Source organism: Wallemia mellicola (assembly GCF_000263375.1).
Source record: "Wallemia mellicola CBS 633.66 unplaced genomic scaffold WALSEscaffold_8, whole genome shotgun sequence".
Taxonomy (NCBI): Eukaryota; Fungi; Basidiomycota; class Wallemiomycetes; order Wallemiales; family Wallemiaceae; genus Wallemia; species Wallemia mellicola.
In genome coordinates, this window is record NW_006531965.1 from 53,049 (window position 1) to 67,333 (window position 14,285).

Consider the following 14,285-nt stretch of genomic DNA (forward strand, 5'->3'; position numbering starts at 1 on the left):
CTCCCAACAACGTAGAATAGCTAGAAAGGATAGTCTAAATTAATAGTTTTTGTAATTTTTTTATTTTATTCTTCAAACTCTCGGTCATCTGAGTCGACTACCGGAAATCAACCGGTTACTTAGATCTCTCACATCAACGTCCAAGAGTAGGATAATAATTGTTAGTAAATATACACCATTCATAGTATATCTATTTATACAGACCCACAGATGGACAATCAGAAAGCAATCGTCGTTGGTGAGTAGCCATCTCTAGATCTCCTACGATAGAGATATCCTAACTCACACCCTCTAGGAGGTGGACTTAGCGGTCTGTCTGCAGGTTTGTAAAATATCGCCTATCATTGGTCAGATTTGTTGACAGCCTCTTAGCTCACACACTCCTCGAGCGCGGCGCAAACGTCGTCGTTATCGACAAAGCATCTTTCTTTGGAGGTTAGTTTCTTATTTTCTTAGCAACACTTTCTAATATCTCTCTAGGTAACTCTACAAAGGCTACCAGGTGGGCGCTTATCACACACTACTGTCTTATTAACTCACAACTAATAGTGGTATCAATGGCGCTGGTACAGAAGCTCAAATGCAGAAAGAAATTAAAGATTCTGCTTCAATTTTCTTCCAAGATAGCAAAAAATCAGCAAGGGATTTAGCTAGAGATGATCTCATCAAAGTTCTCACCGGTAAATCAGCTGACGCTATTAAATGGCTTATTGATGAGTTCAACCTCGATTTGTCAAAAGTTGCAAGACTTGGCGGTCACTCACAACCACGTACTCATCGTGGTGAAGGTGGTCAATTCCCTGGTATGACAATCACATATGCTTTAATGGAAAAACTCGAAGATATCGCTCAAAATCAACCAAATCGCGCAAAAGTTTTGAAGAAAGCACGCGCTACTCGCTTAATTCAAGATAATGATCATGTCGTCACCGGTGTTGAATATGAAAAGGATGGTAAAAAATTCACTGAAACTGGTCCTGTAATTCTCGCAACTGGTGGTTATGCAGCTGATTTCGGTGATGGGTCTTTATTATCTAAGTATCGCCCAGATTTGGTTCACCTTCCAACTACAAATGGTCCATGGTCTACCGGTGATGGTCACAAACTTGTTCTCGGTATCGGTGGTGCTGCTGTTGACCTTGAGAAAGTTCAAGTACACCCAACTGGTCTCGTTGATCCAAAGGAACCTGAAGCAAAGGTTAAATTCTTAGCTGCTGAAGCTCTCAGAGGTGTTGGAGGTCTTTTGCTCGACAACGAAGGTCAAAGATTCTGTGATGAACTTGGTCATCGTGATTACGTTACTGGTCGTATGTGGGAAATTAAGAAGAATCCTATTCGCTTGATTTTAAACGGTCCTGCTTCTAGACAAATGTGGGTTATATAATGGTTTTGAGATCTTTTGACTAATATAAAACCGCAGTGAATGGCATTGTAAGCACTACGTTGGACGTGGTTTAATGAAGAAGTTCACAAATGGTACCGAACTTGCAAAGGAGATGGGTGTCTCCAAAGAAACTCTCAAGAAGACATTCGATGATTACAACGATATTGCTCATGGAGATAAAAAGGATCCATTCGGAAAGAAATTCTTCTTTGATAAAGGTGATGAATGGAAATTAGATGATACATTCCATGTCGCAGAAATGACACCAGTTTTGCATTTCACCATGGGTGGTGTTGAAATCAACGCATCAACTGAGATTTTGGGCGAAAAGGGTCCAATTCCTGGTTTATTCGCATGTGGTGAATTAGCAGGTGGTGTCCATGGTGCTAATAGATTGGGTGGTTCATCATTGCTTGGTTGCGTTGTATTTGGTAGAGTTGCCGGTGACTCTGCTGCTCGTTACTTGCTATCTGAGAACCTCAACGGTAAAGCTGCTCAAAGACTTGGTTTAGTTGGAGGTCACGTTAGCGGTCGTCCACTCGAAACTAAAGTCAGAATTGATCCTTCTAATTCTAAAGTAACCCTTGAATACTCTTGGGGAAGCTCATCTGGAGAGCAAGTCAGCGGTCTCCCTCAATTACCTCCAGCTGAAAAGAATGAAGCAGAGGAAGCACCGGCGGCAGCACCAGCTGAAGCACCTGTCGAAAAGAAACCACCAACACTTTCCGAATTCACAGTCGAAGATGTCAAGCAGCATAATAAGAAAGACGATTGTTGGGTCATCATCAATGATGAGGTCCTTGACGTGACAAAATTCTTACCTGAACATCCAGGTGGTGAAAAGGCTATCCTCCTTTATGCAGGTAGAGATGCTACTGAAGAATTTGACATGTTACACCCACCGGGAGTTATTCAAAAGTACTCACCAGAATCAGTCATCGGAAAGCTCAAGAAGTAAATACGTTGACTAATTACATTTTAACGATCGGCATTTAATGCATTCAAGAAACACATCAGCTGAATTTCTTATTAACCTTTTTTCTACTTTGTCAAGATATCCTTTGTTATTAACAATGTATGTTTCGTTTTACAAGCTTTTATTGCAAGAGTTGTTTAATTTGCAAGATATTTTTTAAAATTTATGGCTGGGTTACGCACGTCAATTGTCATATATTCTTGATTATGTCTGCGTAGTTTGAATGCCATACAAGATGATTCTTTCAAGGCTGTCATCATCGATGGACTAATAAACAGTCTCTTTATTTCCTGATAGATTGACTAAGTGAAGTGATTTTGTAGCATATGGATTACCCACAAGAAGTTGCAAAAGATTAAGACATTGTGAGCTATTCAAAATAACGTGCATATCTTCAGCACCGATGAGTTCAATTTGTTCAACCGTGAGTGTTGGTATCATATGTGGCTGTATCTTTACCAACGACGTACCATGGAGTATTGGCAAACCATATCGCTTTGCCGTTAACAAATTACGAAGACTATTTGAACAAGTTGTGAAATCTGTTAGAAATTCTTCAATTAAGTTGAGTGTTGAGCAATCATCGTACTTTTTAACGCATTCTATTAGCTTTTCTATCAATTCTTGTGATGTACGACTAAGTAGTTCTGTCTGGGTGTACTCATCGTTCACAAATTTCATTATAGTAACCCAAACTTCGAGTGTACTTGCATCTTCACTAAGCCACAATTTGTCTTTAGTTTTAGAGTACGTGATTTTATCATCTTTAGGTACATCACTCGCGTTTGATTTCATGCTAATTAATGATGGTCGTGTTTTGACGTTATTAGTCCTCGAGATGTGTGGATTTAGAGGTGCAGCAAATGGATTGTTGGCTGGACTCGATTGTGAGCTCGATGTGTTGTCACCTTTACTTTCTGTCTTCCAGGTGAATGGTGAGGGTTCAAGAACGCCTTTATGGTTTTGAGTATGTGGATCTAGTGATTCTGCTAATCCAGGTAATGCAGAATTACTTGAAGGTGATGGCGTCTGTTTGTTAACAATTTCATGTGATCCAGCAGCCAAACCAAGGTTATTGAGTCCATACTCACGTGGGATTGAAAATCGTATGTTTCTCTTTAAGGAATTTGTACCCTGAGGGTATGTGTACGGATAGCATGATGGTGAATCACCTTTCAAAATTTGCGATGATGGCGGTGATGGCGTTGAGACCGTCCTATACATTGTGTTATTTTGAGTTATGTTCGGTTTCTCGTAAACTTCACTTCCTCTCCTAAACGTCGATCGTTGTAATGACAAAGGTGTGCATTTCTTTTTTATCTTATTTGCGACACTGCTTAATGTCGTAATTGAATTGTTTACATCGTGCTCAAATACTGAATGATCTGTTAACTTTGTCGGCTGTCTAATTCATTTCATTAGTTCATTCCTTAGAGTGACAATAGTATACTCACGTCACCGTGTCATTCTCTGATGACACAGGCGGTGTCAATGCTGGTTGAAGGATTCGCAAGTCTTGCTGTGTATTTCCTACTCCAAAATCTGTAATCAATGTTGAGATTATCGTCGAATGTCGTTTTATTATCGTTTTCTCAATTGCAAATTCATATTGATCTATGCTTATGAGTTTTATAAATTCATCATCCTTAATACTCCTCTTTCTTCTGTTCAATGAGGGTGTTCTCATAATTGTCAGTGTGAAAGAATTAGCTTCCGAAATTCTGTTATGTAATTTGAAAATTTTGAACTCTTTCTTAATAATAACACCAATGAACCATATATTTTAAGCTTTGTTATATTTTACTACAATATAGAATAAAACTCTATAAACTACTATGATAATAACTAAAATGAAGGAGTAGAGCGTAATTGATATACCATCGTAGTCAAGTTGTCTGAGAACATCTTCACCTGACACGGCACATTCTCCTTGACTTATCAACGTACTTGGATAGGAGCATTGACAACTGTCATCTTCGATACTTCCATTGCATTCAAATTTCAGACCTAATAAATCAGACTTGGTTAGAATTGCAAAACCAAACGTCTGATAATCTATCCAATGTGCCCAATAGTACCAGAATCTAGGCAAATTTACGGCTCTAATGAAGTATCCTTGCACACACATGAAAAAGCCATTAATGAATGCAGCGATTGCGAGTGATGTAACGAATACTGGAAATATTGAAGCGACTAAAAGTGACTGGAATTCTGCATTAAGAATGCATAAATAGAGTATAGCCATCCATTTGAAAAAGTGCGAAGCGCCTGGATGAAGCCCGATTGAAAAGTAGCAAATAACAGTGAATATTACGACGCATATGAAGAGAAATGGCAAGCTCATTACTGTTTGAGCGAGTGTAAATGAAAGTGGTCCATATAGCCCATTTGCTCGTTCTCTTCGTAAAACTGCCCTTTCTTCGAGATAGCTTGGTATTCCAGCAACCGACATAAAAGAGAGAAAAGCAACTGAAAAGAAATGCACCGAGAGTCTATCATTCAAGCGATCGTCAGATTGCTTCAGATTTACCCAAATTGTGGCGAGCAAAACACCCAATCCAACATACATTCCCATTCTAACACCATAAGCGAGTAGATTCCTAGAATAGTTGAATAAGTTTCTCTCAGAAAGAATGTAAGTTCTTCGAACGAAATCTGATAGACTTTCACTAGAGCGAATTTGTGTGTCTGAAGTGTTTGTTACAGCCACGTGAAACTTTTCATGACTTTTCCACGATGTCACGAGCGATTCCAACCTGTTAAAACTAGATGTACCTTCTTCAATACTCTTGCTATCTTGCTTTTCGAAATCCGTGTTTATCAATTCCATAACGACATCAACTGGGTTCGAAAATTTTGGGAAGTTGTAACCTAATTCTTCAAAATATGGAACCAATTGATCAATTTTTGAATTAAATACTGTTTCACCTTTTGCCAACAATAATAATTTATCGAATAGTGTGAATATCTCCCAATTTGGACTGTGAATTGTAGCTACAACAGCTATGTTGTGTGTTACGGCCATTCGTTTTATTGCAGTCATAACTTGATGTGCAGTAGAAATGTCAAGACCTGACGTAGGTTCATCAAGGAAAAGAATATCAGGAAATTGTACCAACGAGCATGCTATGCTAACGCGTCGTTTCTGTCCTCCCGATATACCTCTTTGTATTGGAGTACCAATCCGATTATTAAGAACGGAATGTAAACCTAATCCATCAATTACTGCATTAACGCGTTCTTCTATTACTTGCGAAGTCGCATGTGGTACACTCAACCTTGCTGAGTACTTTAAAGTTTCTTTAACTGTCAAAACACCTGTAATTCGTCAATGAAGAACATAATATCTTTTTCATTCTCGCACCTAACAACGCATCTTCCTGTTCACAAAATGATGTGCTCGATGAGCACGCAATGTTGCCTGATGATGTCTTCTTCCTTCGACTGATACATTCAAGGAGGGTTGTTTTACCAGAGCCTGAAGGACCCATTACTTTTGAGTGTTAGCTTATTATAATAATCAATGCATGAGTTCTCACCTGCTAGGATTTCCGCTGGTTTGACATCCCCTGAAATTTGCTTGAGAATGTCACGATAGCAAATGTTATTCCACTCGATAGAAGACATAGTTGGTGGTTAATAACAGGAAAATATTCTATTTAAGCATTCTCGGATAGTTCTCGGTCACTTTTTTCTGGCTTTTAGAAACTCACCGATGAAGTCACCGAGATAATGACAACCATTAAAGCCAAAAGAATAGCATGTTTGAATTGCAGAAATAGTAAAGTGAAATGCGTTAGTACAACTGATCAATTACCATGTGAACGTTGCACGAAAATTGGCTTAGATTGTCAGTGGCAACTATCTTCGAAGAAAATGGGTAGACCAACTAAGAAGACAGATAACTATGATTGTTTTACATTATTCGCACATGGAGTACCACTTATAGATGGCAAAACCGTTTGCGAAGACCTTGATTTAGTTTATTATTCTGCATTAACAATTTCTGACAATTTGAGGGGTTTAGATCCTCGAAATAGGAGGGCATCAATGATAAACGCCGCTGACGAAGCTATAAAATCTCAAAAGCGTGATTTAAGAACCCTAATTGGTCTCATATACACTATTCACGATGATTACGGTAGGAATGACATCACTTTGGCCCAAGATCATATCCAATACGCTTCCAGAGTGGCTCTAGAACTTGGATTGAATACTAAAACGCCATTTCTCACTCCTGGTGATCGTTTAAACTCGATATACGGCAGAATATGGTGGGAGGTGAGATTACATCTTACTAATTGATGTCGCTAAACGAACTTAAGTTATATATTCTGGACGTATTTCTTAACTTAAGTACAAGCGGTACTGTTACGCGTCAGTTTGATTCATATATGACCATATCAGTCGATATTGATGATGTCGCATCTGATATAAATCTCCAACAAGCGTACGATAGTCGTATCAAAGCGGTGTCGATCCTGAACGAGTGCACAAAAGTCAATGGTCGCTTAAATTTCGAGAGAGTTAGCGCCCTCGACAAGATCCTCGTCAATCTTCTAACAGTTGCACGATCGAACTATCATTCAGCTATTGATAAGACCATCGAGGAGCTCAACTTTACTTCCATTCTGATTTTATTGGCTGCACGGATACATCTGCATAGACAGGCATGGTTCTCTGACATGACTTTCAACTTTCAATCTTGTGCTTTCAATCACAAAATGAAGGAGATGGAGATGTTACTAGATGATGCATTTGTGATGCCTGCTTCCTGCAATTTAGAAGATAGTCTTTCTGGAAGCCTGACCGCTATTCATGAATGCACTGAACAGATGTTACATTATATAAGGCTCGATGAAACCCATCAAACACAGCAAGGTATACTGATACCTCCACACTGGCCATTTTATAGTTGCTGTCAGCTTGTGGCGTCATATGGTCCAATCCTAGAGATCGCACTGCTCAACGCAATCAGAGCGGGTGAGCAAGGTGCCTTGCAGAATATGACGATGGATCCGAGCAGTGTATGGAAAACCCGAGTGGCTTTAAGCAATGTTGATCTGACTTACGCTACTCTCACGCGTTACATGTCTGTGTGGAAAGTTGCACAAATTTATAGAGAAGAGGTGGCTGTTTGTCGAAAGATCATCGATAGTTGCGAGACTGATATTTTTGGTATATAAGCTTATTGATGCATATTTACAATTCACTCTTAGTTTTCTTTGCCTTCTTGGTTGTTTCGAAGGGTGTCTTACTTGATTCAGGGAGCTCGTCCTCGAGCCAATCTCTGAGTGGTTTGAATTTGAGTGAACCTTTTGCTTGTTAGAAATAATATTCTATATTTCAAGAACACAAACCTTCATATTTCTCTGTTGTTTCTAAGCTACCACCACGGATCAGGAAGACAGCTGGACTGGTTAATTCACCAGTTAATCCAAGCTCCTTCTTCACGTCTTTGTTGCGTGAGGTTGCTTTCATAATGCCGAACTTAGCACCTGGATACTTCAATGCCAATGCCTTCAAGAGAGTTGATGTTGTTGCTTTGTTTGTATAAACCAAAATGTGTGGTGCCTGTTTCTCCGTGTCCAACCAAGGTTGCAAAGCTTCATTATCAGATACACGTGTGACAAGGTTTCTAATTTGGTTGCCTGCCCATTCTGATATCGCATTCGCTTTGCGTTCACCGTTGTAGTCTTTTGGTGGTGCTTTTCTGCCCCTCGTAAAGGCTTTAACGGTTGGGAAACCCCTTACGCCATACCTTGAGCATATAGGACGATTAATGTCACTATCGCAGTCCTAGAGGAGTTAGATTTAGCGTCTTCTCTGTTCCGGATCTAAGACCTACCACATTAAAGAAGTTTACCATTCCAGAGAGTGATTTTGCAGCGCTTTTATATTCTGGGACAAGATTCCTACAGTGACCGCACCAATCTGCCGTAAAACTGACAACCGATGTGCTATAAGGATTTTCGAGAACATGCTTATCAAATGAAGCATTATCTAAAGTCTTTACTTGATCCTTTGCTGTAAATAAAGCTGCATGCGCTACAGACAAATAAAATGCGCTTAAAATCAAAGTCAATTTCATCTTCTGATGACGTTTCAATTCAACGTTCATGTCTGCGAATAATTCTGAGACTGTACGCAGCTTATTAAAGCTCGTCATTCTCGTTTGTATAGCGGGTGCGGCTGTCAGTTCCCGTCTGTTTTCTGTGATTAGACATGAAAGGTAGGTGCTAGTTAACAGCGAGAATAGCTTTAACGTATTAATATAGTATAATACACGAGGTGGGTACTACTATATTCATATAACACATAACTCAACTACTCCAGTTCGATCCTTGGTTTAACTTGTCAGTTCAAATAAACTCATAGCCATATCTTAACGACAATACAGCCGTGCTACAAAAGTACTGGTATCACAAGGCTTTAGAGTACGTTATTATTCTTGAATTTCTAGTTCATTACTAATAAAAATCAATAGAACTTTTGGAACTGGTATGATAACACATCATGGTGCGTTATAATATATGCTACAGATTAACAGCTTAACAATAAAAGGTACCCTCTTGGTAGAGCCACAGGTGGTACTCTCTATCCAGGTTTGATGTTGACTTCCGGTCTGATACACAAGATTCTACATAATCTAAATATACCAATAGACATTCGCAACATCTGCGTATTATTAGCACCTGCATTCTCTGGATTAACAGCTTATGTCACTTATTTGTTCACCGCAGAAGTAAAGGACGAAAGAGCGGGTCTTCTCGCTGCTGTATTCATCGGTATCGTTCCTGGTTATATTTCCAGATCAGTAGCAGGTTCATACGACAACGAGGCAATTGCTATTTTCCTCTTAATGTTCACTTTCTATCTCTGGGTCAAGTCACTTAGGCTGGGAAGCGCTTTCTGGGGTGCAATAACCGCCCTTGCTTATTACTACATGGTATCAGCATGGGGTGGTTACGCGTTCATTATCAATATTATCCCACTTCACGTTTTCACTCTTATCTTGATGGGCAGATACTCACCACGTTTATATATCTCTTATTGCTCATTCTACACAATCGGTACATTGGCTTCGATGCAAGTTCCATTCGTTGGTTTCAATCCAGTTGGTACTGCAGATCACATGGCAGCATTAGGTGTATTTGGTTTATTACAGCTCGTTGCATTCACAACACTCGTACACTCCCATTTACCATCGAAGCAACAATTTGAGACATTGCTCAAAGCTACTTTGATTGCTGGCTCTGCATTGGGTATTGTTGGTATGGCTTTCGCTTCTCAAAAGGGCATAATCGCCCCATGGACCGGTAGATTTTACTCATTGTGGGATACCGGTTATGCAAAGGTTCACATTCCGATCGTTGCCTCTGTCTCAGAACATCAACCTACATCATGGCCATCATTCTTCTTTGATTTACAAATGCTGATCTACTTGTTCCCAGCTGGTGTTTACTTCTGCTTCCGCTCTTTATCAGATCACGTAAAAGGTGAAGCCAGTGTATTCGTCATAATTTACTCGCTCTTCGGTAGTTACTTTGCCAGTGTTATGGTCAGGTTGATGCTCACACTCACACCAATAGTTTGTGTGGCTTCGGCGGTAGCTCTGTCAACTCTCCTCGATAGTTACATTCAAGAGCCGGCTGAAACTGAACAAGTTGCTCAAGATACCAGCGAAAAGAAAGATAAGAAAACTAAGAAGGACAAGAAAGACAAGTCGATAGAAGCAACACACGCCAAAATCATTCAAAAGATCCAAGAAAAGACTGGCATTAAGGCTCCTGATGCTCGCCTCCTTGTCATTGTAAATGTGCTCTTGATGTTGGTCTTGTTTGTTTTCCACTCTACTTGGGTCACATCAAATGCCTACTCATCCCCATCGGTTGTTTTGGCATCGAAAACACCACAGGGTGACACTCTCATTATTGATGACTTCAGAGAAGCTTACAATTGGCTTAACCAAACCACATCAGAAGATGCTGTTGTAGGTAGTTGGTGGGATTATGGTTACCAATTAGCAGGTATGGCAGGTAGAACTACCTTGGTTGACAATAACACCTGGAACAACACACATATTGCAACAGTTGGTAAAATTATGGCTTCACCTGAAGAAGTCAGCTACGATATCCTTCGTAAACATGACGTAACTCATTTGCTCGTCGTTTTTGGTGGCTTGTTGGGTTACTCTGGAGATGATATCAACAAATTCCTTTGGATGGTCAGAATTGCTGAGGGTATCTGGCCAGATGAGATCCATGAAAGAGATTATTTCACACCAAGGGGTGAATTCAGGATGGATGAAGGTGCAGCACCTGCAATGAAGAACAGCTTGCTCTACAAGATGGTTTATCACAAATTTGCTGACCTCTTCGGATCCAGACCTGCCGTAGATAGAGTTAGACAGGTCAAATTACCAAAAGTAGGTCCAGAACTTGATTCACTGGGTGAGTATCTACTTTATGATTATTCTGGTAACTCTGACGCGCGATAATAGATGAAGCATTCACTTCTGAAAACTGGCTAGTCAGAATATACGAAGTCAAAGAACCAGACTTTTTAGGAAGAAGTTTCAAGGATGCGAAGGCTTTCAATGAGGGTAAATTGAGAACGAGATTTTAGTTCTTTCTTTTTAGACTTGTAATTATATAAAAAATTATTTCGTCATCTTATTTCGTCACTCTGATGAGCTTCTCTGATTTGGCTGCTAAGAGAGAAGCCAGGTTGAAAACCCAGCAGAAGCGACAGGAAGCTGAAAATGTGGACGCTAGACCAACTGAACTATCAACAGAAGTACCAACCGAAGCCAGTACGTCTTCTCATAGATTGGAAGAAGAGGATTTGATAAAAGTACTGAACGTTGACGTGGAAATACGACAAACAAAGGATAAAGGAAGAGGTTTATTTGCGAGGAGGGATTTGAAGCCTGGCCATACTGTTCTATCTACAATACCAACAGTTATAGCTCTAGACAAACAACATATCAGTCAGTTTTGCTCATACACAGCTCAAAGTGAATATGGTGGCTTGTTTGCAAGCGAGTTAGGTACAATGAAGAAACTGGCGCGTTGTTCACTATGCAAGACTATCTTCTACGCATCCAAAGAAGCGCAGAAATCTGACTGGCCTATCCATAAGAACGAATGTTTATGTTTGCGTTCATTAGGTTCTTCATCCATACCGCAGGATTCTGTTCGTGCATTAGCCAGGTTCGTCTGGATGAAGGACCACAAGCGCACTCTTGGAGACAACGAATGGGGTCAGTCTGTTGAAGATATGTATGATGCTTATGACAATTATACCGAAGAGCAGAAGATTGGTTTAGGGAATAAGGCGAAAGAGTTCTTTGACTTTTTCACCCAAGGTGGTAAAGATCGCGAAGCAATGTCTAGATATAACCTATCAATTTCATATATCATGAGGATGCTTTGCAAAATTCAAACCAATGGGTTTGCACTCTCAGGTTCAGACTTCATGGAGATTGGTACAGCAATATGTCCTCTTGCAGCATGTATCAACCACAATCAGGAGTATAATTCAACAGTATTGTTTACTCAGGAGGATAACAGACTCAGTGTCGTCGCATTTAAGGGCATTGAAAAGGGTGATGAGGTATGTTTCACAACATTATTCTGATCGATATTGAAGCCTCATAGATAACAACAACTTACGTAGATGGTGCAGAGCCATGGGATGCACAGCGTAACCAACTACTTAAGCAGTATCTGTTCGATATTGGTCCTGGACCAGATACAGATTCCAAAGTTGACGCGTTTGATCAGCATGAAGGACAAAAAGTCGCGTTGAAATTGGCAAAACCATTGCAATCAGCTGAAAAGTGGATGACAAGTGGTAAGAGACCATTACAGAGCTTGAATTTGTACTAATAGTTGCTCAGATCCAATTAAGGCTTTCAACCAACTGCAACCACATTATGAAAGCGTGGTAAAGACATACCCACCTCATTCATACCATAGATTGAGATATTTGAGAAGCTGTTTTACAGCTATGACTGCTATTTCGTATATGGATGATATGCCATCGTGGGCTCCATCTATGGCAGTCGAATTGGCTAAAGCTACACTAGAATCAACAAAGGCAATACTACCATATGGTCATCCCGTACGCGGTCTGATGCTAGTCGAATTGTCTAAGCAAATGTTAGCGAATAGAAATGAAGAAAAGGGCACTTCTGAGCAAACAGTTGTTAAGAAGTTAACAAACTGCATAACGATAACTGAAGAAGCACTTGCAGAAGTAAAGATAGGCTATGGGAAAGGAAGTTACTTCTCACGTGGCCTTGAAAAGCAGCTTCAGGATATAAAACTTGAGATACATTTTAGGAATATGGCACAGATGTCGATCAGTCAAAGTTAATAAAGAAAGTAAATGTATTTACAAATGATGAGAAAGTGTTCATTAATTATTTAAAAGAAAGTCCCAAAATGTTAAAAGTAATGTGTGTCTTTTTTAGTTCCATTGCATGACCGTTACGAATGTTGCAGCAATAAGCGCCAATGGTGAGAGAACGTTTGAAACTGCACCAGATCTGTCTTCTTCTTGTTTATTGTCAAGGGCTTGTTGTCTGTTGATGTCTTCAGCATCACCGGTTGTACCTGTAGTAGCCTTGTTCTGATCTTTGTTAGTGTCTTGGTTGGTAGTTGGGTTGTTTTGGTTCAAATTTTGTTGGTCTTGGTTTGTATCCTTTTGATCGGTCTTACCCTGGTCAGCAGCACCTTTGCTGTGGTCGCTCTTGCCATGACCATGGCCATGGTCGTGGTCATGTTGTCTCTTATGGTGGTGCTCATGTTCGTGGTGTCCGTGGTGGTGCTCGTCGTGGTGATCGTGGTGGCCGTGACCATGTTCGAAACCTCTTATCTCGTGTTGGCGATCCTCGTCTTCTTTCTTCTTGCCAACAACTGCGTGTTTCTTTTCCTCATCTTCTTGACGCTTGTGGTGGCCATGGTGATCTTCGTGTCCGTGGTGTCCATGTGGGTGGAGACCTTCGAAGCGAGCCTGTGTCGAATGTAAGACAAAACCAATCAAGCGAGCAAAGTACTCACAAAGTGACCATGTTCGTGTCCGTGACCATGTTCAATACCATGGCCATGACCTGGTTGTGGAGCAGCGTAAGAGGTAGTTGCGATAGCAGCAGCGACGGCGACAGTTGCGATTGATAACTTCATACTTGCTCTTAGTGTAGATAGAAGAGGTGGTTGATGAGTATAAAAAGAGAATAATCGTTGGCTTAAATACAATTCAGACATGCTCAATCCCATTCCGTACTTTCATAATTAATGTCTAGGTACGTCATGCTGACATTCCATTCTTTAAGGTTGGCATGCTATCATCTTATTGGTCAATATGATGCTTGGCAGATCACCGTACTACTTCCGCATAGCTAAGCGTATGGTATTCTTGGTAAAATATGTTCTTATAAAAGAAATGAAAATTTAACTTCTTTTTATAAGCACATAATCAAAGACGTAAACATTGCAACGAATAATATTAAAATAGTTCTACTAATGAACAGAAACTTTAATCAAGTGTACATGTATTTGAAACGGTTATAAGGATGTGTTTGATATTTTTTGCAGCTTTCGAAGTTAATTCACCCATTTCATTTGGAGTAAAGTATTATAACGCTCTTCCAGAATTAATTGCCTACAAACAATACTGAAGAAATTAGATATTCCCTACAAGATGTTTCTGAAACCATATGCCGAGTTAACAAATCAAGTTATGTAAAAGTATTAAAATGTCCATTTAAAGAGTTTATGTACATAAATTTCAAAATTAGAGGAAAGAATAAATAAGTATATTAGAGCCGTTCCACAATTTCAGTTAAGATTCCATGCAAGCATTCAGTTGAAATTGAAGAGAGCGACGAGTGCAGAGCCGACCAATACTAGTGGAGAG

At 39.9% G+C, this 14,285-nt stretch overlaps 8 protein-coding genes across 8 annotated transcripts; 4 read left to right on the forward strand and 4 right to left on the reverse strand.

Annotated features, from left to right (window-relative positions):
• Positions 1-135: 135 nt before the first annotated feature.
• WALSEDRAFT_32347 (hypothetical protein) lies at positions 136-2,479 on the forward strand. The gene is made up of 8 exons (XM_006958004.1): positions 136-160; positions 211-238; positions 296-322; positions 373-435; positions 481-502; positions 550-922; positions 950-1,371; positions 1,421-2,479. The coding sequence occupies exons 6-8, from the start codon at positions 581-583 to the stop codon at positions 2,340-2,342; spliced, it is 1,686 nt and encodes a 561-aa protein (XP_006958066.1). The 5' UTR covers positions 136-160; positions 211-238; positions 296-322; positions 373-435; positions 481-502; positions 550-580; the 3' UTR covers positions 2,343-2,479.
• A 148-nt stretch (positions 2,480-2,627) lies between these two features.
• WALSEDRAFT_28472 (hypothetical protein) lies at positions 2,628-3,584 on the reverse strand (the record flags this gene model as incomplete). Its single annotated transcript, XM_006958005.1, has 1 exon — positions 2,628-3,584. One exon carries the CDS (start codon positions 3,582-3,584, stop codon positions 2,628-2,630), a length of 957 nt encoding a protein of 318 aa, XP_006958067.1.
• Positions 3,585-4,143: 559 nt separating this feature from the next.
• Positions 4,144-5,854, reverse strand: WALSEDRAFT_37825 (P-loop containing nucleoside triphosphate hydrolase protein; the record flags this gene model as incomplete). Its single annotated transcript, XM_006958006.1, has 2 exons — positions 4,144-5,678; positions 5,725-5,854. 2 exons carry the CDS (start codon positions 5,849-5,851, stop codon positions 4,144-4,146), a joined length of 1,662 nt encoding a protein of 553 aa, XP_006958068.1.
• A 282-nt stretch (positions 5,855-6,136) lies between these two features.
• Positions 6,137-7,574, forward strand: WALSEDRAFT_60229 (hypothetical protein). The gene is made up of 3 exons (XM_006958007.1): positions 6,137-6,206; positions 6,234-6,641; positions 6,686-7,574. Exons 2-3 carry the CDS (start codon positions 6,237-6,239, stop codon positions 7,544-7,546), a joined length of 1,266 nt encoding a protein of 421 aa, XP_006958069.1. The 5' UTR covers positions 6,137-6,206; positions 6,234-6,236; the 3' UTR covers positions 7,547-7,574.
• A 132-nt stretch (positions 7,575-7,706) lies between these two features.
• Positions 7,707-8,451, reverse strand: WALSEDRAFT_18275 (thioredoxin-domain-containing protein; the record flags this gene model as incomplete). The annotated part of the gene is made up of 2 exons (XM_006957969.1): positions 7,707-8,159; positions 8,209-8,451. 2 exons carry the CDS (start codon positions 8,449-8,451, stop codon positions 7,707-7,709), a joined length of 696 nt encoding a protein of 231 aa, XP_006958031.1.
• A 21-nt stretch (positions 8,452-8,472) lies between these two features.
• WALSEDRAFT_60231 (STT3 subunit of Oligosaccharyl transferase) lies at positions 8,473-11,037 on the forward strand. Its single transcript, XM_006958008.1, has 7 exons — positions 8,473-8,592; positions 8,639-8,651; positions 8,697-8,716; positions 8,761-8,797; positions 8,848-8,879; positions 8,925-10,813; positions 10,864-11,037. Exons 1-7 carry the CDS (start codon positions 8,480-8,482, stop codon positions 10,986-10,988), a joined length of 2,229 nt encoding a protein of 742 aa, XP_006958070.1. The 5' UTR covers positions 8,473-8,479; the 3' UTR covers positions 10,989-11,037.
• A 14-nt stretch (positions 11,038-11,051) lies between these two features.
• Positions 11,052-12,744, forward strand: WALSEDRAFT_68691 (hypothetical protein; the record flags this gene model as incomplete). The annotated part of the gene is made up of 3 exons (XM_006958009.1): positions 11,052-11,978; positions 12,023-12,218; positions 12,265-12,744. 3 exons carry the CDS (start codon positions 11,052-11,054, stop codon positions 12,741-12,743), a joined length of 1,602 nt encoding a protein of 533 aa, XP_006958071.1.
• A 92-nt stretch (positions 12,745-12,836) lies between these two features.
• Positions 12,837-13,582, reverse strand: WALSEDRAFT_68692 (hypothetical protein; the record flags this gene model as incomplete). The annotated part of the gene is made up of 2 exons (XM_006958010.1): positions 13,430-13,582; positions 12,837-13,382 (listed from the first exon to the last, which is right to left on the reverse strand). The coding sequence occupies exons 1-2, from the start codon at positions 13,550-13,552 to the stop codon at positions 12,837-12,839; spliced, it is 669 nt and encodes a 222-aa protein (XP_006958072.1). The 5' UTR covers positions 13,553-13,582.
• Positions 13,583-14,285: the final 703 nt, after the last annotated feature.